We start from the raw sequence: 24,265 nt of genomic DNA on the forward strand, positions 1-24,265 counted from the left end.
TATAATGATTTTTAAAGTAAACCGGTTTGGTCCGATTTTATTACTTATTTTTAGTTAAACCGAACCAAATCCAACCGTATGAACTCGATTTGATTTGAAAAACCATACGATTTTTGCGGTTTCGATGAACACAGCAGCCAAGGCAAGAAGGATTTGTTCCAACACATATATATACATTAATATATATAGAAACGTATAAAATTGTTTTCAAAATTTATAAACATCTTTCCCATAAATTTATAATTATAAAAGTTTAAAATCTAAATAAAATACAAATTATAAGACATTTAAAAGTTATACAAAAAGAAAGCAATTATATGTTGAAAATTTATTATTTGATTATTTTGTGTCAAAAGAATTGATAGGACATAAAAAGCAAGAACACCATAGCATTTTAAAATAGAGACACGTAAGAAGTTGAGAATAAAATACAAATTTTTGTTTGGAAGTGGTAAAAGGATCAAAGATGAGACAAAAACGATGAATTCGAAGAAGCAACCCTAAACTTGAAGTTTTACTTCATAATTCTTAAGTTTAATCTTAAATTAAAATAATTGCTCACTATAATTTTGTTTAATATCATTTTAGTTTATTTAATTTTAAAACTTTTTATTTGTTTTTATAGTTCTAGAGGTCTCAGTTTTGATTTTTTTTTGTTAACAGAAAATTTTTGGATTTTGATTTTTGAAAAGGATCATTTTAATGGAATAAATTCATTTGCTATTTCTATTTCAAAACATACCTTTTGAGATTTTCGAATTCTCAATAACTATATTTGAAATTTATCATATTAATCTTCAAGTTATAATATATTTAAAATGTCTTTAACATCTCTTACCAATATAATCTTTTAATAATTATATGATAATTTAAAGAGAAATTGCATAAGATAGCATTTCGAGAATATGATATAACAATTGTAGCATGTTGTTTTAAAATTTTATTAATATGACAAAATTTTCACTTCTCCGTCTTAAATTTGTTATTATTCCTAAACCACATTTCAATAACTTATTTATCTTTCTCTTTTTTAATATTATTTATTTATTTTTCCACTTTTTAAGGTCTTAATTATTTATTTATTCTTTTTGTCTTAATCTTAATTTTAAAATATCAATAATAAAATATTTGCAATATGAAATATAATATAATTGTTGTTATTCAGAGCAATTTAACTTCATTTGTGATTTTTTTTTTACTCTATTCGATGTGTATTTTAAGTTGAATCTGATTCCAAATGATTTTACTTTATTTTTTTACATTAAATTCTTTGTTTTACTTTGTCTGAGTTTCGTATATGTGATTTTTGTTTTTTCAAATTTTATACAATTTATTAGAGTATTATTAAATATATTAATGATGTAACTCAGTGTATCGTTATCAAGTATGTTAATAACATATTGTTAAAGCATATCGATAAAATGAATCATTATCAAGTTTACAAGTGTATAAGTAGGACTTCAAACATATCAAGTGCATTTAATCAATCAATTGTGTAAGTGAAGAATATTAAATATATATGCAGTGTATCAGGTATATCAAACATATATCAGTAATGTTTCAGGTGTGTATCAAAAGGTATTGAGTGTATCAAAGAATATCAGGTGCATCAAGTGTATCAATCAAATGTATCAGGTGTATCGAGAAGCATTAAGTGTATCAAGGGATGTATTAGGTGTATCAAATGCATATTAGTAACGATGACATTTTTGACATTTTACCTTTTGATGTGTGGGTTGAACTTCGCTTTTGTCATTTTCGCAAATAATAAAGTGTGTGTGCTATGGACTTAATTATTATAACTTATTTTGTCATTTTTGCAAGTGGCCCTAACTTAAATTGCAAAAATATTTGTAAGAAGAGGAACAATTTTTTAATTTAAAATAACAACAATAAAATTGTTATAAATGTTATAAAATAGAGAACACAAAATAACATAAAGAGAAGAGCAGAGAAGAGATGGAGTAGAGAAAACAACTTAACTCGATTGCGGTGTGTTTATAAATGATTTCTACCCTTCTATTTATAGGGTTGTGAGAAATAATGGTTACAAAACCAAACATAAAGATGGGACAAAAAAGTTACTAAAGATTGATGGTGTGGACGAATTTGTAACCTGATGAGTTCATGGACATCTAATACTATAGAATTTCGATATACATGGCGAAAAACATATATAAATTTTACCCTAATTGATAGGATTAACCTGCAAATTAAAAGTTTTAAACCCTAAATTAATTAGAAAAAGAGTTTTTTTTAGGAAACTTACGTTCGAAGCTTCGATTGTTGCATGAACTACCACTAGGGTTGATCTAACCAGGTTGTAGGACCCCATAAGTGAGAAAAATGAGATAAAAGTGTAACGTCCCAAAAATAAAGTAATTTTAAAATTAGTTAAATTATTAATGATAATTATTTTGGGGTGAACTTTGTTTGTTTTTTTTTTTTTTTTTGAGGATTACTATCTTGTGAAGATTGAGATTAATTAAATATTTATGAAAAGAATGTTTAATTAATTATTGGAATTAGAAATTTTTTATATTGTTATAAATTGATAAAGATTGATTGATATTTGGTAATTTAGTTTGGTAAAATCATGGAGTAATTACGAATAATTATATTATTGGAAGATAAGAATAATTATATTATTTGAGATAATAATAATAATTATATTAAAGGTAATATAATTTTTAAGTTGATATATTGTAATTTCATGGAAAGATATTTTTGGTAAGTTGAATGAGATGATTTGATTGGATAATTAATTAGGAGAGAAAAAGAGTTGATTGGGTTATTTGAAAAAGAAATATATTTATTATCATTGTTATTTTATTTTAGAAGGATATTGAAATGTGTGCACTTCATCTTCATCTTCTTTCCCATTCCTTCAGACAAACCTAGTCGTCGCTCCTCTTCACCTTCCTACCGTCGTCGACGACTGCCACTGCTCAGTCTACACTCATATGAAGTTGTCCACTTCACGTCAAAGGTTGAGCGGTTTCGAAGCTTCCTCTCCATGATTGTTATGTATGACAAAGACATGTATCACTAAGATGTTATGATCGCGATACATTATGATTGAAGCATGTTATAATTAGATATGTTATGATTGAATTATGATTAACTGAGTTATGATATTTATGTTATGATATATATATGTGTGAAGTCATTATTGTATTTTCATAAATTCCAATTTTGTTCTTGTTGGTTTTGACTTTTGCATTGAATATATGTGCATCTTCTTTATATTATTACTTCTCCTTTTTTTATAATTTCACGTTTTGTTCTCGATTTCTTCATCTTATCTTCCATAATTTCTTCCTTCTTTGTCATCTCTCATCTTCGACGTCATCTCTTTATTCTTTTTTCTGTGTCCACTATTACAAATTTGGTTTTTCTTGACGCACGCAAATTTGGATTTCTTGATCATGACCTACCATAAAGAAAAAAAAATTATACAATATTTATCTTGAAGATCATGTACATCAAGAAAAGTTTCTTTATTTTGTTGAAGAAATATGAAAAAACATTTTTAAAAAATGTGTATTTTTTATTTCCTTGATGGACAAAATTCCCTTAATTTTGTTGATAATCCACAAATGTCAAGAAAACTATTTCTCGGACAACATACATCAAGAATAATATATTAGTTAACTGACAATATCATCAAGCTAGTTAGGTTTTCTTGATGGATGAGACCCAACAAGAGATGAATTTTCTTGATTTGCATTGGCCATCATCGAAAAAAATTAATATAACAATTAGATTCAAAATATTTGTAGATATAACAATATTTTTTTAAAAAAATTGCAAATATAGCAAAATCTATCAATATTTATCACTAATAGATCGTGTTGAAATTAATGATCTATTACTAATAGAACATAATAAGTCTATATTGGTAGATCATAGTAGTCTATCACTGATATAATTTCCAATTTTTTTAAAAAAATATTACTACATACTTAACTATTATGGTTAAAAATGTTAAATGTTACAATAACCTTAACTTTTATTAGGTAATCACCCTTCATAACAAGTTTAAAGATAATAATGAGGTGTACCATTGGAGTGCCTCTAATCTTACTCATTTATGATATTTAATGTGTTTGAACATTTATATTTGTAGGATTTTGTGTAATACAAGCATTACGAACCATCATGGGTCATTGGAGAATAATTTGGAGCAAATATAAGCTAAAAGAGGCATTGGAGCCTTCAAAAGGAAGAGAAAATGGCACAATTGAGGTAAAAGCGAAGTGGTACCCCACGGCGCTAGGACTTGGGGCTCTTTACATAACGCTGAATCAACTCCAATTCTTTTTTGTTTTCTTGGAAAATTTGAAAATAATTACTTCAATGTTTGGTTGGAGACGATATTTTTTTTATGGGTTTGAAAACTGAAAATCACAACATTTTAATGAACATAAATAGATTTAATAAGTATTTTGTTATTATATCTATAGAAAACATGGATATAACTAGCTACAAAGTAATTTTAGAGGTTAAAATTTATTTGAGAATCTACAGTCCCCATCTTAAAAGCAACAAATTGCCCTATAACTGCACTTCGCCCACTGCTGCAATATCCCAGTGGCCATTCTTAAAGAAAAAATTGAGTCGAAGCAATTTCTCGTGATGATTCCGAGGGTAGGAAGATTGGTGTTCTCATCCATCTGTTGCAGTTTTCATTTACTTTCTCTGTCAATGCAAGGAATAAATATAAGAGCTCATCAACTGAACCCTTGAAGGTGAGACAATTCCATCCGTTTATGAATGTGTCAGTGACCAAGTATAAGTTGCTGCATCAGGACAGCTAAAATGCTGCCCATGGATATGTTGATGACATTAACAACATCATTATTGAGCTGCACACAAAATAGGAAAGAATCAGAACATTAGTCTTCCAGACCTGGGCAGATTGAAGAAGTAAAAACCATATCATAATGCAGATAGAAGAGATGTTGTTGGCCGAGAAGGGAGAGGAAGGAGCACGATCACTGATTTAAGAAAATTAGGACTTTTCCAACTCTAAGGGTTAATGCATTGGCCATTCTTGATCTAGATAGTTTTTTAACACATATCTGAATGCTTTTTATCTACCTAGTAATTTTCCAGTTGCTTTAAGATTTAAATAATCAAGGCCTTCAGCCGTTGCATTTAGACTTGAACCCACCATTCATGATGACTAAGCCAGACAATTTATGAGAGCAGGCAATAACATCAGAAGAGATACAGTAAAAGAATGAACACAATCAAATTAAAGCAATTAGTGAGATCACAAACTTCAGTTACTTACCCACTGAAATCCTTCCTTCTCTTGAAGTACTGCACCGATGATGCTTTCACCAAGATTAGCTATCTGTGAAGCTATAACGCATACAATAGCTTCAGATGCAGTTACCTGCATCAACATCCAAGGAGAAATCAAAATGTGTCTCCAAAAACAAGATAAAGATATAGTGAGGGGAGGGCCTCATCAGAATAAGAAAGGCACCTTTAGTTAGCAAGTAGAGTTCTTAAACTGTGGAAAATCAAATACAGAGGTTCAATAAGCTTTCTTTCCATGCTTAAGTTCAGCTTTTTATTGAGGTTGGATGAGGAGAAAATATGGAGGAATATCAATTTAGAAAACGTATTGATTTTTTTTTTAAAGGGCCCTACTTTAATAAAAATTGCTTATCTTTTATATGATAATAAAATCAAGTTTCACTGTGCATAAAAAGTAGGAATTTAGTACTTTGGAACGAAAGGATTTGGTAGTATATCTCAGGAAAAAACAAACAAAAGGAGCAGAAACACAAACAAAGAATGCCTAGGAATTTTCCCGCAAGATTAGTCTATTGAAAGGTCATAGAGAAGGGCCATTAAAAGTGATTACATCACCCAAAAGACAGCCAACAAATGCAAGAGCGATTGCTGCTAAGAGTCCAGCAAAGGTTCCCTCGAGACTGACAGCCCCTTCTGTTCCCCGAGGAACAACCTTAAAATTTGTCACCAGGTACCTGATTATAAATGAAGCATCAGTGCAACATATTGCATGTTCTCCAAGAAGAAGATGAAGGTTAAAACCCCTCCTTATATAACTAGATCTGAAAAGGTTCAAATAGATTTTACATTTCCGTTTCCATGTATAATACACATTGTTCATTACAAATATAACGAAGACAAAGAAAATGTTAATTAGTAGAAAAAAGAGAAACACAATGGAAAACTACAAAGACCAAGAGATGCGACTACTGAAACTCCAAATGATCGAAGGATTAAGCAGACTTACGTTATCCGACCATATGCCTTCCCTATTTCGCTCGAGACAGTATCACTCAATTTAGTACAGAAACTGGCAACAAAACCAAGTCGCCAAAGTTGAGCAAATGCTTCTCCCCCAACTTTATTAATCATGAGCACAGCACAAACACAACCAGCAGCACTGGATCCTATAACACTACCAGGTCCTCTTCTCCCCTTTCTCTTTTCAGCTACGCCCTGTGCCTCCTTTTGGGCCATCTTGACCTTTGTTGCAGCCGTTCCCTAAGAAACAAAATTCAGCATTCAGCAGGAGTATTATTACAATTGCTGAAAGAGACTGTTCTGTAGCTTCCAGTTATCAAAGCAGATGTAAAGAATAGGGGAAAAATGTACTTGTATAGGAATAAGGACTTTCTCAAACACAGAGCAAACATGATTAAGAAAATTTTAAGAATTCATGTCAGTCCCAAGTGTCGGTAAATGGTGATTTGAGACAAGCCCTTTGAGGAAGGCGAAAATTTAATGACAAATATAAGGGATCGTAGCAGCACTACAATAACAATGAACCTCATGAGCTCTACATCTGACATGAAGATTCAAATACCAGTACTTTAAGAATCAATTCAAGGCAGCAATTCGAAGTATTCCATCACAATAATCTGAACTATTTTGTTAACGAATTGATCATCTAAGAGAAGGGTTGAAACGGAGTAGAATTATTCAATCACTAAAAAAACAACATTCAATAAAGAAAAAGAGATGAATTAATCGAAACCACTCAGCCAGAAGAAAAACATGAAAACGAATAAAACAACAAATTAAATCGAGGAAAGAAAATGGTAATTAAGAAAACACGGGGAACGAATGAATGAATGAAACAGAAAAGCAAAGTGGAATTGGAGAAGGAGGGGACATAGACGAACAATAACGAAGTAGGTAGCAACAAGAAGGAAACCAGAGGGCCCAAAAGCACGCCATGTGAGAGTACCAAGCAAGAAAGCAGAAGCAATGCCAGAAGGAGACAAACCGGAGACGAGAATGGGGGAACCCAGGAGGAAAATGAGGAGGTTGCTGAGTAGGGCAGAGTGCCAAGTGGCGGGATTGGATTGGAGGAGATTGACAGCACCGGATGCAAGGGTCTCAAAGCTCTGGGCTCGGACCACCATCTTGGAGGAAGGATTAGGGTTGGATTTGGTAATTAGGGGTTTAAGAGGAAAAGGTAGAAGGGGAAACTGATGGCGTTTGGGAGACAGAAGAAGGGGAAAAGGGAGAGTTGAAGAAATCATGAGAGCCATGGACCTTAAATACCGAAGAATCTGAGGAAAGAATGTGATTGAGTGTTGGTCAAGTAAATAACTAAGAAAGAAGAAGAAGAAGAAGAAAAAGAAGAAGATAGTTTGATTTTTAAAGAGTCAAGAATCAACCGATTCTGCTCTCTGCTTGCTTCTTCCAACGCTCTGACTTAGATACAATGCCATTTGGCAATGAAAATCTAAGTTTCCAATGAGGTGTGAATTGATGTACTCCATAGAGTTTAGAAGGTTTAAATTAAATTGATGTAAATGGATGTTTTAGCTAAATGTAAAAACTATATAATTCTTCTTATTCTTCTTTATCATTTCATTTTAAGCCTCCCAAGTCCAATTCCGTACAACTAAAATGTGGAGCTTGAATGGAAGATGAGAGATTGTGTTGTTCAATTTTAACATCTAAACATAGAGTTTGAAACAAATAAGATAATCATTTACTCTAGATAGATTAACAATACATGAATAAATAATTATCAAACATCCCATCATAGAAGTAAAAACAATAATATAAAAAAAAAGGTCAATTTTGAAACAAAGTAGCAAAAAGGATAAGATTCCAAGTATCAGGAACACCCGCGAGACACCAATGGCTACAATCAAGAAGAGGGGTAGAATTATTGGAAGTAGTGTAGTTGGAAGGATGTCCATCTTTTCTAAGTTGAGTCAACAATGTGACATCAAGTAAATAGACTGGCGTCACAATGTCGCTTAGTACATTCTTCGCTATGGCTTCTCCTTCGAGACTTGGCCCTGGATATCTTGATCCTTTTATCGGTTGCTTCTCTCCTTGACAATTCTTTGTCGATGCCTCTCCCCAATCATTTCCACTATTAAAAAGAATAATAATAATAAACATTGTGTTTGAGTGTGGATATATGCGAATTAATTAACACTTAACACTTACTCAATATGAACGGCAGAAACACCTTGGAAGAAAACAATGGTGTTTGAAGGATTGATATTGGAATCAAGCCATTTACCCCAAGTTGTCAAACCAATCTTGAAAGCTTCCATTCTATCCATTTCTTTCACCAATTTGTCTCCTACTTGGAAGAAATCCCATCTAATACACAATTCCAAACCAATCATTTTTATTTGATTTATATTGGGAAGCCTCTGAAAAGTTTTTTCTTCTCTTCTAAGAAAGAGCAATGGAAATGAACATACAATAGAGTTTTACTTACGTTTTATAATGGCCAGTGTGAGTCCACCAATGATAAGTGTTGAAAATCATCAAGTCAACGTTTTTCCACTCATCTCCTCTACTAATGGACTCCAATTTTAGCACTTTCCCTATTTTCTCTTTCACTAAATCCACTAGAAACCCATTTTTCAAATACATTACTGATGTCTCATATTCCTACATCCACATTTAATTACAACTTTAAACTACATAATATAACCAAAAATTTCCAACAGCAATAACGAAAAACAAATTAAACCATACTGTTAAATAATTATGAACATAGTTTATATATACTTACAGGAAAGAAAAAGGTCGAGAGAGAGTTGTGAGTGGTAAGGGTATAATTGGAATTTGGGACAGCAGTGTGTAGCATGCATGTTAATGACTGCCACATGTTATTACTCAATGAATCACCCACTACCATTATCTTCTTCCCTCTGTATCTCTCTAGCAAATCTTCACCATTGAATCTATTCATCCATTAAACAATGTACAGTTCATATTTATTAGTTTATAACCCATTGTAAAGATTCTTTTTCTTTTCTTTCTTCCCCAAATGAGTCCTTACTTATTTTCCTAGTTTGACGTTGTAGTTATCCATTAATTTAAGTACAGTAATTCAAAACAAAAACGACAAAATTCAAAACCCAAAAAACAAAAAACAAAATATTGTACTTGATCGGAGAAAGGGATACCTGGGGAGGTCACAGCGGCGGGGCTGCCACCGGAACTTGAGGTATTCGGAGTCCGGGCGACCATTCTTCTGGCAGTTAAAGCCGTCACCGATGAAGGGACAGTTCGACGCGTCGTAAAGTGGGTACGACACGTCGTAAACCCAGCTCCCTTCGTAAAAATCACACCCATTATTGTTGTTCCACTGCTTAGGCTTCTGCCGCTCGTAAAAGCTGTCTCCGTGGACGACTCCACGGCGGAGAATAATTTGCAGAAATATGAGAAAGATGACGCCCCCGGTGAACCGGCCGCCAGCTAAGGCCATGGGAGGAGGAGGTGAATAGTGAAAAAGTAGAGAGAGAGGTGGGGATTGAAGTTTGAAGAAGCGGGAAAAGTGGGGATTAGAAAGAGAATGTAATGTATATAATATATAGAGAGAGAGATATACATAGAAGTTAGATCAGTATTAAGCAAGAAAATTAATGGGGAATTTTTAAAGTAGAAGAACTGGGAAAGTTGCTACAGTACATATCAAAAGTTTTAGTCATTTTGTAAAAATCCAAAGTGCATGCAAAATACCCAAAAAGCCCACCCAAAACAGAGTGATTGATTTGAAACTATTTAGAAAAAAAATGGTGATTTTTTTTAAATTTTTTTTAGTTCCATGGTATTTTAACCTAAACTAAGATAGGATGTGTGATTTGAAAAAAAAAAAAAACTAAATATTTCATATATGTTTCTAATATGTTTAACATATTCTTAGTTCTTGATTAAGTATCTAAAGGTAGATGGAAGAAAACACGTTTACAAAAAAGGATAGAAAAATATTGGATGAGATTACCTCGTTACAACATGATAGATAGCTCTATTCAATCTTACTAGTGTATGAGAGAAAAATATTTTAGATTTATATCGTCTAGTCTTATTCAAGACATCAACATTCAACGACTATTATGTGTCCTAATATGTACGTAGGATATACTCAACATTGATCTTTTTCCTAGTTATTAGATTTGTGACACAACTCATAAGGGATGATATTTAATATCTAACAATATTTTCATAGTTAAAAAATATTTATTATGAAATCGATAGATAGTTTCAAAATAATTTTCCTAGTTATTAGATAGTTTCAAAACAACTATTTTTTTTTCCAATTTTATTTCAAAATCACCCCTAAAACCTAATAAACCTAAATAACCCAAGATTTTCTTATTTCTAAATGTCGAGTCATTTTTCCTCTAATGCGCAAGAATTCGATAGCAACTCTATCATTCTCTTCTTCTTTATACATCAAAAGCAAACAATTCTATAACAATCCAAAAATATCAATGATTTGTTTGACCAATTGTAGAGAGCTACAGTTTTCTCCAAGATCAATCTCCGTGCAGGTTACTATAAGTTGAGAATAAAAGAGAGTAACATTCCTATGATCGCTTTCGCTCGAGATATGGGCATTACATTTTCATTGTAATGTTGATCGTTTGACTTGACTAATGTTTCTGTAGTGTTTATGAACCTGATGAACAAGGTGTACAAGGAGTTTTTGGGCTTTTTTTTTGTCATATTGTTCATTGATGATATCTTAGTCACTTCCAAGAAAGAGGCATGACACGAGGAGCATCTAAATGGGGTTCTAGAAACTTAAAGAAGGAATGAGTTGTATGCTAAATTCTCTATGTGTGAAATCTAGTTGAAGCAAATAGCTTTTTTTAGGACACTTGGTGTTGAAGGATAGAGTTTTTGTAGATCCTACGAAAGATTGAGGCAGTGACAAAGTGGTCTCGCCCTACAACAATCAATAAGGTATGCAGTTTTCTAGGTTTGACAGGTTACTGTTGATGGTTTGTTAAGGAATCTTCTCGCATATCCTCTGAATTGACTAGAAAGGAAGCCTCTTTTGTATAAAGTCAAGCTTGTGAGGATAACTTTTAGAATCTTAAGCACCAACTCGTTACTACACTGGTTCCTTACAATAACAGATGAATTAGGGAGTTATGTGATTTACAGTAATGCATCCAAGAAAGAACTTGGGTGTGTACTTGGTAATTAAGATGGTTGCTAATGTCTTCCGACAGTTGAAGAACCATGACTAGAACTATCCTACTAATGACTTAGAGTTGGCACCAATGATGTTTTCTAGGAAGATTTGGTGACATTACTTATATGGTGAGAAGATACAAATTTTCACATATCATAAGAGCCTAAAACATTTCTTCACTCAGAAGGAATTAAACATAAGGTAGCGCAAACGGCTTAATTTAGTAAAAGATTATGAGTGTGTGATTCTGTATCATCAAGACAAGGCGAATGTAGTAGTAGATGGGTTGATTAGGAAGACAACCCATTCAACAACTTTAGTGATTAGACAGACCCATTTGTGTAAGAAGCTTGAACATGCTGAAATTGCAGTGGCAATAATGGAAGTTTCTTCACAGTTAGCATAGTTATAGTACAAGCAATCCTGAGGCAGAAAGTTATAGATGCTTAATAGAGTGATGTGAATCTTGATGAGAAATATCGTCTAGTAGAGGAAGGTAAAGGTAATGGATTCTCAGTATCATAGGAGAAATTGATGACGGAACCTCATAGTTCTCCATTCTTGTTTCATCTAGGTAACATTAAGATGTATTAGGACTTGTAATGTATTTATTGGTGGACGGATATGAAAAGAGAGGTGGTAAAGTTTGTAAACATGCATTTTTCTAAAAATATATCTGAGATTGAATGTTTAATTTAGAAGGGTGATCATTTCAAGGGAATTAAGGTCTTTTTAAATATAGGTTGTCAACCATCAAAAAAATTATTAATTGGACAAAGGAAATTGAGTGGTGGCCACCAAAATAAAATTAAAGGTCCGTTTGAATTGAATTAAGAACAAAATATTTTTCAATAATATATTTTTCTTTTAAACATTTTTTTGAAAATAAGTTTAATATTTAAACACTTAATGTTTGGTTAGACTTTTTTACAAGTGTTTATATGTGCATTTGTTTTTTTAAAATAGATTATTTTATAAATGATTTTTTTAAAATGTATTATTTTAATTTGCCAAACATTACCGTTTTTTTCAAAAAAAAAAAAAAAAATTGGCAAAATTAAACATTTTACCATCTCAACCAAGGTGGAGTAGAAAGGGATAGTCCATTGTTGTTGGCCATGAAAGGGGAATGGAACCGAACTTTTTGTGTTGATTGGTGCAACCATTTCTTCAACCTTTTTCATCTTGATTTCTTCAGAAGAAGTGGAGAGAATAGCTTAAAGAAGTCGAGTCTTGGCTACCATGGAGAGTTATGCTCAAGAGGCTGAAGAAAATTGAACGAAAACAGCAATAATCAAATCAGATTTTTGGGTCATTCAGTAGCAATATGATGTTTTCACGATTCTGAAGTGTAGAGAACGAGTTAGAAGCTGACATTTGGAGGTTAGCAAGCTAAGGTCTTCTCTACATTTTTTATGAAGTATGTAAGAGATAATTCATGTTCTAAACGGCTGGAATAATAAAGAACTTAATTATGTACATGATTTTGGGTAAAACAGAGCAAGTTTGTTTTGAGGTTGATTCTGATTGGAAGAAGCAATTTTAGAGTTCCAAAACCACTACTTAGTTAAGAGGTTTCTTATGAGTTTTATGAAAGAAATTTTTGGTATATTGGTTAAGAAATGAGGGAGATAAGCAAGTTTTTGTTGATTTTTGCTGCTGTAAAATGATAGGTTTTACGCATCGAAAGTTTGGTTGATTCAAGGAGTTCGAGAGTGTTTCAAATGTCCAAATTTTGAGGTAAACTTGTTCTAATTATGGGTAAGAGGTTTAATTTACATAGGAGAGCTTGATTAATTTGGCTGGAAATGAGGTGTTTGATTTGCGAGAGTGTGGTAAAAAAGTTTGATGAATTATGAAACTTTTTTCGTATGCTAGAGGTTTGAAGATGATCTTTGTTTGTCATTATTTGCCCGTCATAAAAGTGGAATCGAATATATTATGAGATTTGATTATCCAAATATGCTTTGGTTTTCAAGTCAAATAGATTGTACGAATCTATAAACCTGAGAGTAGTAGCTTTAATCAATGAGTTAAAATTTGATTTCAGAACATGATTTTTCAGCTAAAATTTTAAGTACGCATTGAATTAAATTTGTATATTTGCATACTGATTTTAGAATGATTTTAGAAAGATACTTTGAAAGCATGAGGTTTCATTGTGAAAAGTTTGAAAAGCATGAGTTTACTGGTGTTGCTAAACTATTACTTAAAGTATATGAGATTCATAAGTATTTCTACCAAGCAAGAGTATGTCAAGTTTACGAAATATTTAAGTTTGAGACTAATTTTAGCAAAAGATTTGAGACTTGTTATATGCAAGATATTTATATAAAAACACAGTTGTTCTAGTTGAGATGAAATTTTAAAGCTTATGATTTATTGAATATGTTTTAGTCTATACCTGAGATACCTAAAGATTATAGTAACTATACGGGAGAGTTTTCTATGCACAGAGGTCTTGTGATGAGGGTATTTTAGTAGGTGTCCAAAGTTTCCATAATAGAGATTAGATAAAGATGAGGGCTTCTACAGACACCTAGTTTTCCATCTCATAACAGTTATATTAAGATGGTAACACTACTAATGTCTAGGTTCCCGTCCCAAAGTTACACAGAGATTCAGGGTATAGCAAGGGAAAGAGAAAGGTTTGAAAAACTATTTAGTTTGAAAAGTTATTTGTTTGCTTTGTAAAGTTTATTACTTGTTGATTTACTAAGCATGTATTATTTTAAAAACTAGTTAAAGCCATAGTATTAAATTTTCTTCGATATGTAAATTTTTCCATCGATATTTTCACATTACCATTGGTACAATATTGATACAAGGGTTAAATCGATATTTCCATTACATCTTACAAAAAATCACGAATCATAAAAATTAAACATCAAAATGATACTATTGTAAATATAATATAAATAATAGACATGTTTGCATATTTGAAAATAATTTATTTCTTGAATTATTTATAATTTTTTTAGAAACATCCATCGAAATTGAAATTTATGTAAAATTAAGACTATGATATATTTATCAATATCGATATTTTAAACCTTGGTTAAAACATAAAATTTCACAAAATCTCGCAAAATTTCAAAATAAAAGTTTCTCCTTAATACATATCAAAACAGTAATTAGTCAAAGAAAAAAAATCACATACCGATAGATCTATCAAACTAAACCATTGTGTGTCAATAGTTAAATATAATTTTTATTTGACAATTAATTGTATGTTAATTAATACAATAGCTATAGAGATTAGATGTATTTCGGATCTATAACTTTGTGTTAATGGTCAAATAAATTTAAAACTATGATTTTAACTTAAAATTTAGGTTTTTATTTTTGTTGGTGAGAAATTTGGTGTAAAATTTAGACCACTGAAAATATTTTGGAAATTTTTTTAAGTTCAAGAATATTTACGAACTTTTCAATAATTTCATGAATATTTTTAAAACAAAACTTCAACGTTTTCTTTTTAACATTTTTAGATATTTTTTAAACTAACCTATAATTGAAGCGAACAACTAATTTGCATTAAGGTTTGGAGACCATTTACTAGTAATTGTGTATGTCCTTTCAATAGGTCTAAACATTGATCCACAATTAGTAAGAATTAAATGTGACAACTAAGCTAATCTAAGCCTAACTAACCAAACTAGATTAAGCATATAATAGCTCTAATGGAATTCAACAATTGAAATAATAGACAAACCGTACTTAATATAAAGAGTGAGCAAAAGCATTAAACAAGGTTGCATCCAAACATAATGTTTTCTACTATCCACCCAAATGTTTGCAATATTTCCCTTTAACACCCAAAACAAGGACCTCTTTTTAAAAAATAACAATTCTCCCCAACTTTATCCAAATCATTCTTTGTTGTGTAAACAAATAAGGAAAATTACTTTTTTTTAAAAAAATATATATATTAAGATGGTAAAATAATAAGATTGTAAAATATAAGATTCCAAGTATCAGGAACACCCGCGAGACACCAGTGGCTACAATCCAATCCAACTCTGCCGCCTAATCCGTAATTGGAGGGATGTCCATCTTTTCTCAACAACGATAGCTCTGTCACGTCCAATAGTTGAACCGGTTTTTTTACTTTGCTTAACACCCCCTTCAACACCTCCACGGCCGGCGGCAACCCGCCTGGATAAACAGAGCCAGACACTGGCTCTTTTTGTCCTGCACAACTCTTCGCTCTTGGCTCTCCCCATAAAGTTCCACTGGCATTTATATCATGAACCAATCTTAGTTTTTAAGTGCTTGACAACTTTTCAAGTGTATTTTAAGTCGTTTTTATAAAATAAATTTAAATATAAACAATTTTTTTTATATACTTTCTACTTATAGTCAATTTAAATATATTGTTTATTAGTTAACTAATATCATGTTAAGACATTTTGATGATTAATTCCTCCAAACTATATTGGATGGTTTCCTTCAATCATACTCAATCATAACAATTATTTAAAAATGGACATCTTAGGCCTACCTTTTAATGTTTTCCATATGCTAGGTTTATGACTATGTTGAAAGTGCTTCTATTATTGGACAACTTGCCAAATTTTTAGATGTTGTTAGGTGTTTGTTAATTTAATTTTGTACTTGATTTAGTGGTGAACACTTTTCGAACTTAATTATTTATTGACCTATTAATTACAACATTTATTAATTATTTTAAATTGACTCACTAATCTAAGCTTCATGAGTAGCTTTTTTATTTTATTCCCTATTTTATTATTTTTGTAAAATAAGTTCATATTTTTCTATACATTAAAACATTAATGCATGTGACATAAATAACATTTCAAATTACAATATATGATGATAATTTCCTAAAAGAAAAGGAACAAAAAAGTTATGTTAGGTCGAATTCAACCTACTAAACCAGCATCCATTATTGTTTTTTTTAGAGAAAAAGAATCAATTATTTGGTTAATTATGCTAAATAATTTAAATTGATAATGCTATAGATGCATAGTCTTATATTTTCTTTTCCAAAAAAGAAAAATTCAATAAAGTTGAATAATGATTAAATTTAATATTAATGAAAAAAAACAAAATAAAATTAGAATAAGGAAAAGGAAAAGGTTAGAAAAGTTTACTTGTAATGAGATGGAGAAATCCCTTGGAAAAAGAGTTTAGATTTTTGAGTATCAATGTTTAGATCAACCCATCTTCCCCAAGTTCTGACAGCCTTCTCAAAGGCTATCATTCTATCCATATCTTTCAACACTTCTTTCCCTATTTGAATATAATCCCATCTGTAAATATATATAATAAACAAACAATTATACACACACACACATATATAGAAATAGAAATAGAAACAAAGAGAAATTGAAAGAGAAGTGCTTACGGTTGAGAAGGTCCTCTACGGTTCCACCAATGCCAAGTATTGAAGATGAGGAAGTCAATTGATTCCCATAGCTTACCTGATCCTTCGTTAATGGAATCCAATTTCAACACTCTCCCAATCTCTTCCTTTACCACATCTACTAAATATACATTTCTCTCTAGCATCACTTTCACTTCATATTCCTGAACAAACAATCATATCATCGTCACATTTTTCTTTTTCTTTCTACATTTGTTTCATATACAAGCTTTTAAATGTTATTAGTATATATAACTTTCATTTTCAAGTTTAACATACCGTAAAAGTAAACGTAGAAACATCTCCAACTCTTGTTAGTGTGTAAGGTGCATCTGGTACAGCCGAATGAAGCATGCATGTCAAAGATTGCCACTGATTTCTACTAAGCGAGTCTCCTACGAATAGTATGCTTTTCCCTCTTAATTTTTCTAAGAAAAGTTTTCCATCGAACCTAGATATGTAGATAATATATTTAGATAATTATATGTATAAAGTGTAAATATTTAAATATTTTTGAAATCAATCACAACCTTTAAAAAGGAAAAGGAAAAAAAAATTAAAAACCTTTTTTAAGAAAAAAAACAAAAACTCAAAACCTTTATTTCTATGTATGGTTTTAGAGAAACGAGAAGCTAACCGAAGGGCTTGTGGTAGAGTAAGTTTAATTTTTAGAAACAAAATAAAGATCCGTTGTGGACGTGAGCTGGGGAGGGATATATAAGGAATGATGTAAAAAGGAAAGGGGTGAAAAGGAAAGCAAATGACAAACATTTTCATTTTTTTCCAATCTTACCCTCGGCGTAGATCGCGAAAGCCGAAAAGTGAGAACATACCCCACGTGAAAGGAATCTTTGTTTTTATTTCATTTCTTAATTTAAACCATAATTTATAAATTATAACAATCTGATTGGTCTAATAATTTATTCAACATTAATTTTTCAAATCAACTAACTAATTTAAATGTAAAGTTTTTTTTTTTTTTCTTTTTTAATCAAACACATTGACAGTCGACTGTTTGATCTTTCTAATTATATTTACTTTCGCTAATAGAAAAGAAAATGTAATTGTAGTTTATAATATATTATTCATCAAGTATGATCTCATATTAAATACATGGAAATAGATTTTTAAGTGCCATTTTCTTAATACAATAAATGTGAAGAAACGTGGATGGAATCCAAAAAATTCAAAGAGAAAGATTACCTATATGTTAATCAAATCTAATTAAGATATATGCTTAAGAGTTAAGATGTTTAAAATAAAAAGTGAATGATGTAATTGAAATAAAATTTAGGCAAACAAATCCAAAAAATACTTTTTGCAATTCAACAAATTTAGGCAAAAAGTGAATTCCTTTTTGGCGAAAGAGAAAAGTGGGGAGTAAAGATACGAATACCGAGGGGTGCAGATTTACCTGGATAAATCGCAATGGAGAGGCTGCCACCTATACTTTGTGTAACCCAAATCGGGACGCCCATTTTTGACACAGCTGAACTCGTGCTCAACGAATGGGCAACTCGCCGCCGTGTACAGCGGGTAACTCTCATCCACAACCCAACTTCCGGCGAAGAAATTGCACTCAGCCGCCGTATAACCTCCAAAAACGGAAAAGATGAGTAAAAGAAGGATTCTTGTACCACTCCCAAAAACCATTTTCGTTTGTTTGTATTTTTTTTGTCTGTGAGGGATAAAATGGGGGCAGTGGTGGGGGAAGGGAAGGGAAGGGAAGAAAAAATAGGGGAGAGGAGAGAATAAGGGTAGTTTAGTAATTTGGCTACAGAGGGGGGGGGTTAATTTAGGAAACTCACATTCAGAGCTAAAAACGGAAGGCGTTTTGGTTTTTGTGAGATTTCATGGCTCTTACCTTCCAAGAATTACAACTTATTTCCATATATAAGGCTTTGGGATTTCAAAGCAAGTTATGTTTTGGATTTATTTGGTAAATGAAAGAGATTTTGGTTTTATGTTTCTTTGTTTTCATAAACTAATTTATTTCTTTGACACACCTAATAGGTTGATTTTCTATTATGGTAGTCAGAATTTAAAGTATATTTACTTTACTCCTAATTAATTTTATTAAAATATACCGATGGAAATGGTTAATGAAAATTTTATGGTGTCTTAATTAAGCTTACATGTTTTAATAATCATTTCTATCAATTGAGATAGCATTTAGGGGTCAATTGAGTGGTTTTATTGTGTTTATTGGAGTGTACCCTTAGTTTTTTTTTTTTGTAGTTATTTTTATTCTTTTACCAGGAGGGTTTCGAAAATTCTTTTCTTTTATTAATCTACGACGATGTTTGGAGTACATGTATATTTTTGCTATATTTTGTAAATTGTTTGAATTTTTTTTTCTTTTCACAGGAATCCCTACTCCGTATTTAATGTATTAATTTCTTTCTCTACGTTCTGTTTTTTTTTTTCTTTTAACATATTCTTTGTGTTTATTTTTTATTTTCAACTAATTTTATTTCTATTTTGAAAATATTAATATAAAAGAGGTATTTTTAAAAATAACAAAATAAATTAAAACATTTACAAGCTATAGTAAAATTTTGAATTCTATCACTCGCATATCAATAGCTATCATTGATAGAATTGACTATAATTTGTAAATATTTGGGAAAATCTACTATTTTTTTAAAAAAAATTAATATAAAATTTGAATGAATGCTTTATAAAAAAAACATTTCTTTAATGCTTTTAATGTATTTTTTGGTTTTTTAGTCTATTATTTTTTTCAACTCACGCTTTAAATTAGGATCATAATAGGGGCATTTTAAAAATTGGAAGATAAATTGAAATATTTACGAACAATGGCAAAATTTTAGATTTTATCCATGATAGAAACGAATAGCTTCTATCCATGGTTATCAATATTAATAATAGAAGCATATTGGTGGCTATTAATGTCTATTATTGATAGAATCTGAAAACTTTACTATTTGTTGTAAATATTTTATCAAATTTGCTATTTTTCACCATTCTCTATCATAATACTTTATTTATTAAATTCAATTATTTTCTTATTTTTTTATAATTATTTTTAACTTTTACGCACTAAATACTTTATATGTGACTTAGTCAATAGCCAAGGAAACAGGTCGAATTACTTGAGTCATGCTCTTGCCTTAGAAATCGACTTAGTTGCATACAAGACCTAATCATTCAACCTCAGTATAGGAATTGATAATAACATTGTAGTTTAGTTAATTAATTAATTAATTATAAGTTATAGTTAATTAAATCAATCAACTATAGGCTAAAACAACTATTATTATAACTAGTCTTTGGACAATTAATGGCAGTAGTCAATTAATCAATTTCTATTTCAAATTTTAAAGATAAGTTTGTATTTCAATTAATTTAATAGAGTTATGTCCTTGAAATAGAAACAAAATGTAGGATAAAAGACGAAGAATTGAAAGCTTACCCAATTTAAAAATTAATGGCCAGAGTGAATACATGGGCCATTAGTTCTTAGATGCCTTTCTTAGAAAAAAAAACTTTGTTTTAAACAAAATCAATAACTTGTCTAGGAGAACATAGGCTAAAGGAAATGCAAAAGCAAAACAGAAACCAGAAGAAGAAGTGTGTAAAGCAAATGCAGCAACAAATAACACAAATAGAAGCATAAACTAATAATTCACTCATATCCTATCATATCCATGTCAACGCACATTCATAAAAGTAACTCTAAAAAAACACACTTACACGGTGCAAAACAAAAAGAAAAAAACTTCTACAGCTTCTGACACACATATCGTCAAACACCTTACAAGCACAAACTAATAACTCACCATATACCATTGTAGGACATGTGTCTGAGTAGAAGGGTCATTTTGACTAAGTGTAAAGAAAAGGCGTTTTGAAACTAGCAGTGAAGTGAGGCGACATGTTGAAGAAATACACGTTCAACACAATAATTGGGCGTTCTAAAGTAAAAGTGAGACGAAGCTAGGCGAAGAAACATCTAAACATGATTTGATAGTTTTTTACGTGTAAGGTTAAGCTTAAGCATGACTAAGATAAACATTAAGCTTACACATGTAAAATCTCAAGTAGAAGTTGTAAAGATATTAAGAACTTAAAGATGACTAATCTTCTTTTAAAGATTAGTATAAATAGAAGAGAAGTGGCAGAAAATGAGGATTATGAAAAGATTGTTAGTGTTTTTCTGCTAAGGAGAAGAAATTTTAGGCGAGAAGAAGAGACCTAAAGTTAGGCATTCTTAAGGGAAACTTAGTGTAGGAGTGACTATCAAATGTTTAATACTTTCAAATTTCATTTCTACATTTCTTATTCAAATGTAAAATTGTTTCTACATGTTTAACGTTTATGAAAGGAATGGTAATTCTAAAAAAATATTTATGTAAAGTGTTATACATGATGAATACTTTATATTGTATATTATGTTTATTGAAAACTGTTAGTCTTATTCCTATCAATGAATCTAACTATAATGTGCACATAATGAGTAAATGTAGCCAAGTATAAAAGGATTACATGGTGGAATGAAGCTAGCTAATACATAAAAGAAGTGTGTTGAGCTTAGCAGCCTGAGCAATGAGAAATGAACCAAGATATTCTTCGAGGGACGCTGTTGGTGAAAAATACATCATAGTAGTTTATGCGTGAAAATGGTTCATGTTCTCATTGAAAGAAAAATGGAAAACTAATGTGTGTTTAATGTTTTATGATTAAGGCATTGAAACCATGCAGTGAAAGTGATTTCATGACCTGTTTGTCCAAAAACGTTTTCAAACCTACCACTCACTAAATTTTTTACTTACATTTTAAGTTTTTCCTTCGCATATGATTGGACTTTATGGCCAAGTAAAAAAGGATAAGACGAGTTGCTACGCGTGAAAGCTGAGCAAGCGATCTAAGTTCTTTTACTTTGGATTTCTCGTAAATAGAAAATTATTTTATTAATAGAAGCCTTGTACGAAAAGTGTTGCACCCCAATTCTGTGGGAGTTAGACAAGACATTCAAATCTAAGATTTACTCTTGTACCGGTGAAGTAAGAAAAGTGTAATTGTACAATGCTTGGTTCAAGTAATAAGACATTTTTTGGTTTATCAGTTATATTTGAAGTTTATTAATTTGTTTTCTACTGCATGATAAAGTTAAAATTATAAGTGTAGAACGTAAGTGAGCATTCTGTTGATTCACTTGAGGCACCAGGACTAATCAGTTCGCGCCGTGTGTCACATTGCATATTGAAGGACGTGTACGAGACTGAACGTGACAATCATATTTTCTCATAATCTCACAAAACATAAGTAGCTAGAATCCATGTATGTTCCAAGAAGAAGTTTATACAAAAGCTAAAGTAAAAAAATATAAAAACAAACATCAATACATAAAAGTCCAAATATCTCACAAATGAAAACTAATATACATTCAATAGTACAACTACACGCCCATCAAGAAAAAAAATGTGTGCTGCTTTGCATAATAATTTCTGAAAAAACAACAAAATAAATAGAAAGATCTTCCACTTCCAAAAACACTAAAACCAGAGATATTGATTCCTTTATTTTCTAATGTCTTACCAAGATTTGTGTTTTGTTCTAAGCATGAATGCTCAACCAAACAACATCAAACCCTAAGAAAGAAAAAAGAACTTAAGCATCAGCACATACGAGTTGCAATGAGTTCTTATCCATTCAACAGATTCACCTACACGCCTTTACTCAGTTTTGATGTCATCTTCTATTGCCTTTGAATGCATTCAATTCGTGTGCCTAACTCCTACCATTAGTTGGACACTCCAACCTCAACTACACATTTACATCCTTAGATCATCGTTACACTATGATTCCCTTAACCCAGGTCCATGTCGCACCACTCAGATCTACGCCTCCTAGCGGCTGATAATAATGCAGTCGAGGTGCGATGGCAAAGGTTGGAGCGGTCGAGGAGGGGAGAAGGAATCAAAAAATTGTGGAGAAGAGAAGAAGGGGAAAATCGAGGGTAAGGGAGAGAGAAAAGAAATTTGGAAGAAATGAAGGGAAATAATGTTTTAAAGGAAAATGGGAAATAAAAGCATGAAAAAATAAGGTAGAAATGAGTTTTACTTAACATTTAAAAAATGACAAGAAAATAAAACTAAACTTGACGCTTTTATCCTATATCCTATGAAGAAAATAAAACTAAACTTTGACATTTAAAAAATGACAATAAAACTAAACTGAACTATTTTTTTTTTCACCATGCATGATCTAATTATTTAAGAGTTTTGTTATAAATATATATATATATGTAAATTAACCTTTGAAGAGTCAATTTTGCTATTTATGTGCTTTTTTTTTTATTTGACTAATCAAATAGGCCAAATAATAATAATAATAATAAAAAGAAAAAGAAAATATTTATCATACAAAGTTGAATTCAACTTTTATTCTTTTTAAACAAAAGTTTATTTGAATAATGAATCGTCGGTATCATTGAGCTGTCATTGAGTAACTTAGCAGCATGTATTTTTTGTTTGTCGGCGGAAATTTTCAACTTTCACAATTTTAATCTTAATTTAAAAATGTATTACCGTTTGATTAAAGTTATAAGATACATCTTGTATTGGTGGGAAGTTAACATATATTACTTCTACTTCCTCTATATCTAAGTTTCAAAATCTCATACTTTTAATTTTAAAGTTAAAAAAGTTTAGGTTTCTGTACTAAAGTTATTTTTAAAATTTAAATTTGTTGTTTTTCATTAATCAATAAACATTAATGAAAAATATCATAAAATAATTTTTTTTTTAAAAAAAACATAATAAAAATGACAATCTTAAAACATACTAATAAAATTGAAATAAGTAAAAATTCAAATAGATCTTTTTTTATAAGGGTGTATATGAGTTTCTATCATTCAATACACTTTAATTTTTTAGTTGTTATCAATTTTTTTTTTTTTGTTAAACTAAACATTTGAAAAAATGTATTTTAAACTCATCTGTTAGATTATGTGATTCAACAGAAAACATATCTAGTGTATTTTGAAGCTTAAATCTACAGAGGTACTCTACTTTGAACTATTTGATAATTAAGGCTTTGTTTTAAGTTTTGTTATAGAGCTTTTTGTGAAATATAAGACGGCTATGATATAAGTAGTTGCTTTACAGTTCTGATTCTTAAGTTTATGCAGGTCATTTCATTCGATGAATGTCAGCAATTTCATCAATATGGACTTGTGCAGATGATGAGTTTCAACTGAGATTGTTGAAATTGCATCAAGATTTGTTGAATGAGTTCTAAGTTTAATTTAGGTTTGTGTTTCATATGCATTCTGTATGGTTCTCGAGATAAATATGCATTATATAATGTATATACAACTCTAATCTCGTGACATTCTAGTGTAAATTGCTCAAGTTTTAAGACATATTACTTATTTTCTTTTGTTATCTGTG

The 24,265-nt window shown here is 30.7% G+C and overlaps 3 protein-coding genes across 4 annotated transcripts; all 3 read right to left on the bottom strand.

The window, feature by feature from the left end:
* Positions 1 to 4,415: 4,415 nt before the first annotated feature.
* On the bottom strand, positions 4,416 to 7,883 carry LOC101208301 (protein VTE6, chloroplastic). 2 transcript variants are annotated; one of them, XM_031884673.1, is made up of 5 exons: positions 7,674 to 7,883; positions 6,278 to 6,531; positions 5,882 to 6,005; positions 5,300 to 5,404; positions 4,416 to 4,868 (listed from the first exon to the last, which is right to left on the bottom strand). In XM_031884673.1, exons 1-5 carry the CDS (start codon positions 7,776 to 7,778, stop codon positions 4,782 to 4,784), a joined length of 675 nt encoding a protein of 224 aa, XP_031740533.1. In that variant the 5' UTR covers positions 7,779 to 7,883; the 3' UTR covers positions 4,416 to 4,781. The 2 variants fall into 2 exon arrangements, with proteins under 2 accessions (XP_031740533.1, XP_004137222.1); XM_004137174.3 differs by lacking the exon at positions 7,674 to 7,883 and adding an exon at positions 7,173 to 7,657.
* An 82-nt stretch (positions 7,884 to 7,965) lies between these two features.
* Positions 7,966 to 9,873, bottom strand: LOC101211401 (protein trichome birefringence-like 42). Its single transcript, XM_004137261.3, has 5 exons — positions 9,441 to 9,873; positions 9,044 to 9,215; positions 8,744 to 8,919; positions 8,464 to 8,622; positions 7,966 to 8,386 (listed from the first exon to the last, which is right to left on the bottom strand). Exons 1-5 carry the CDS (start codon positions 9,740 to 9,742, stop codon positions 8,080 to 8,082), a joined length of 1,116 nt encoding a protein of 371 aa, XP_004137309.1. The 5' UTR covers positions 9,743 to 9,873; the 3' UTR covers positions 7,966 to 8,079.
* A 5,282-nt stretch (positions 9,874 to 15,155) lies between these two features.
* Positions 15,156 to 18,683, bottom strand: LOC101208056 (protein trichome birefringence-like 41). The gene is made up of 5 exons (XM_004137173.3): positions 18,262 to 18,683; positions 17,127 to 17,298; positions 16,830 to 17,011; positions 16,576 to 16,734; positions 15,156 to 15,693 (listed from the first exon to the last, which is right to left on the bottom strand). The coding sequence occupies exons 1-5, from the start codon at positions 18,498 to 18,500 to the stop codon at positions 15,390 to 15,392; spliced, it is 1,056 nt and encodes a 351-aa protein (XP_004137221.1). The 5' UTR covers positions 18,501 to 18,683; the 3' UTR covers positions 15,156 to 15,389.
* Between the last annotated feature and the right edge of the window lie 5,582 nt (positions 18,684 to 24,265).

The sequence above is a fragment of the Cucumis sativus genome, chromosome 4 (assembly GCF_000004075.3).
Source record: "Cucumis sativus cultivar 9930 chromosome 4, Cucumber_9930_V3, whole genome shotgun sequence".
NCBI lineage: Eukaryota > Viridiplantae > Streptophyta > Magnoliopsida > Cucurbitales > Cucurbitaceae > Cucumis > Cucumis sativus.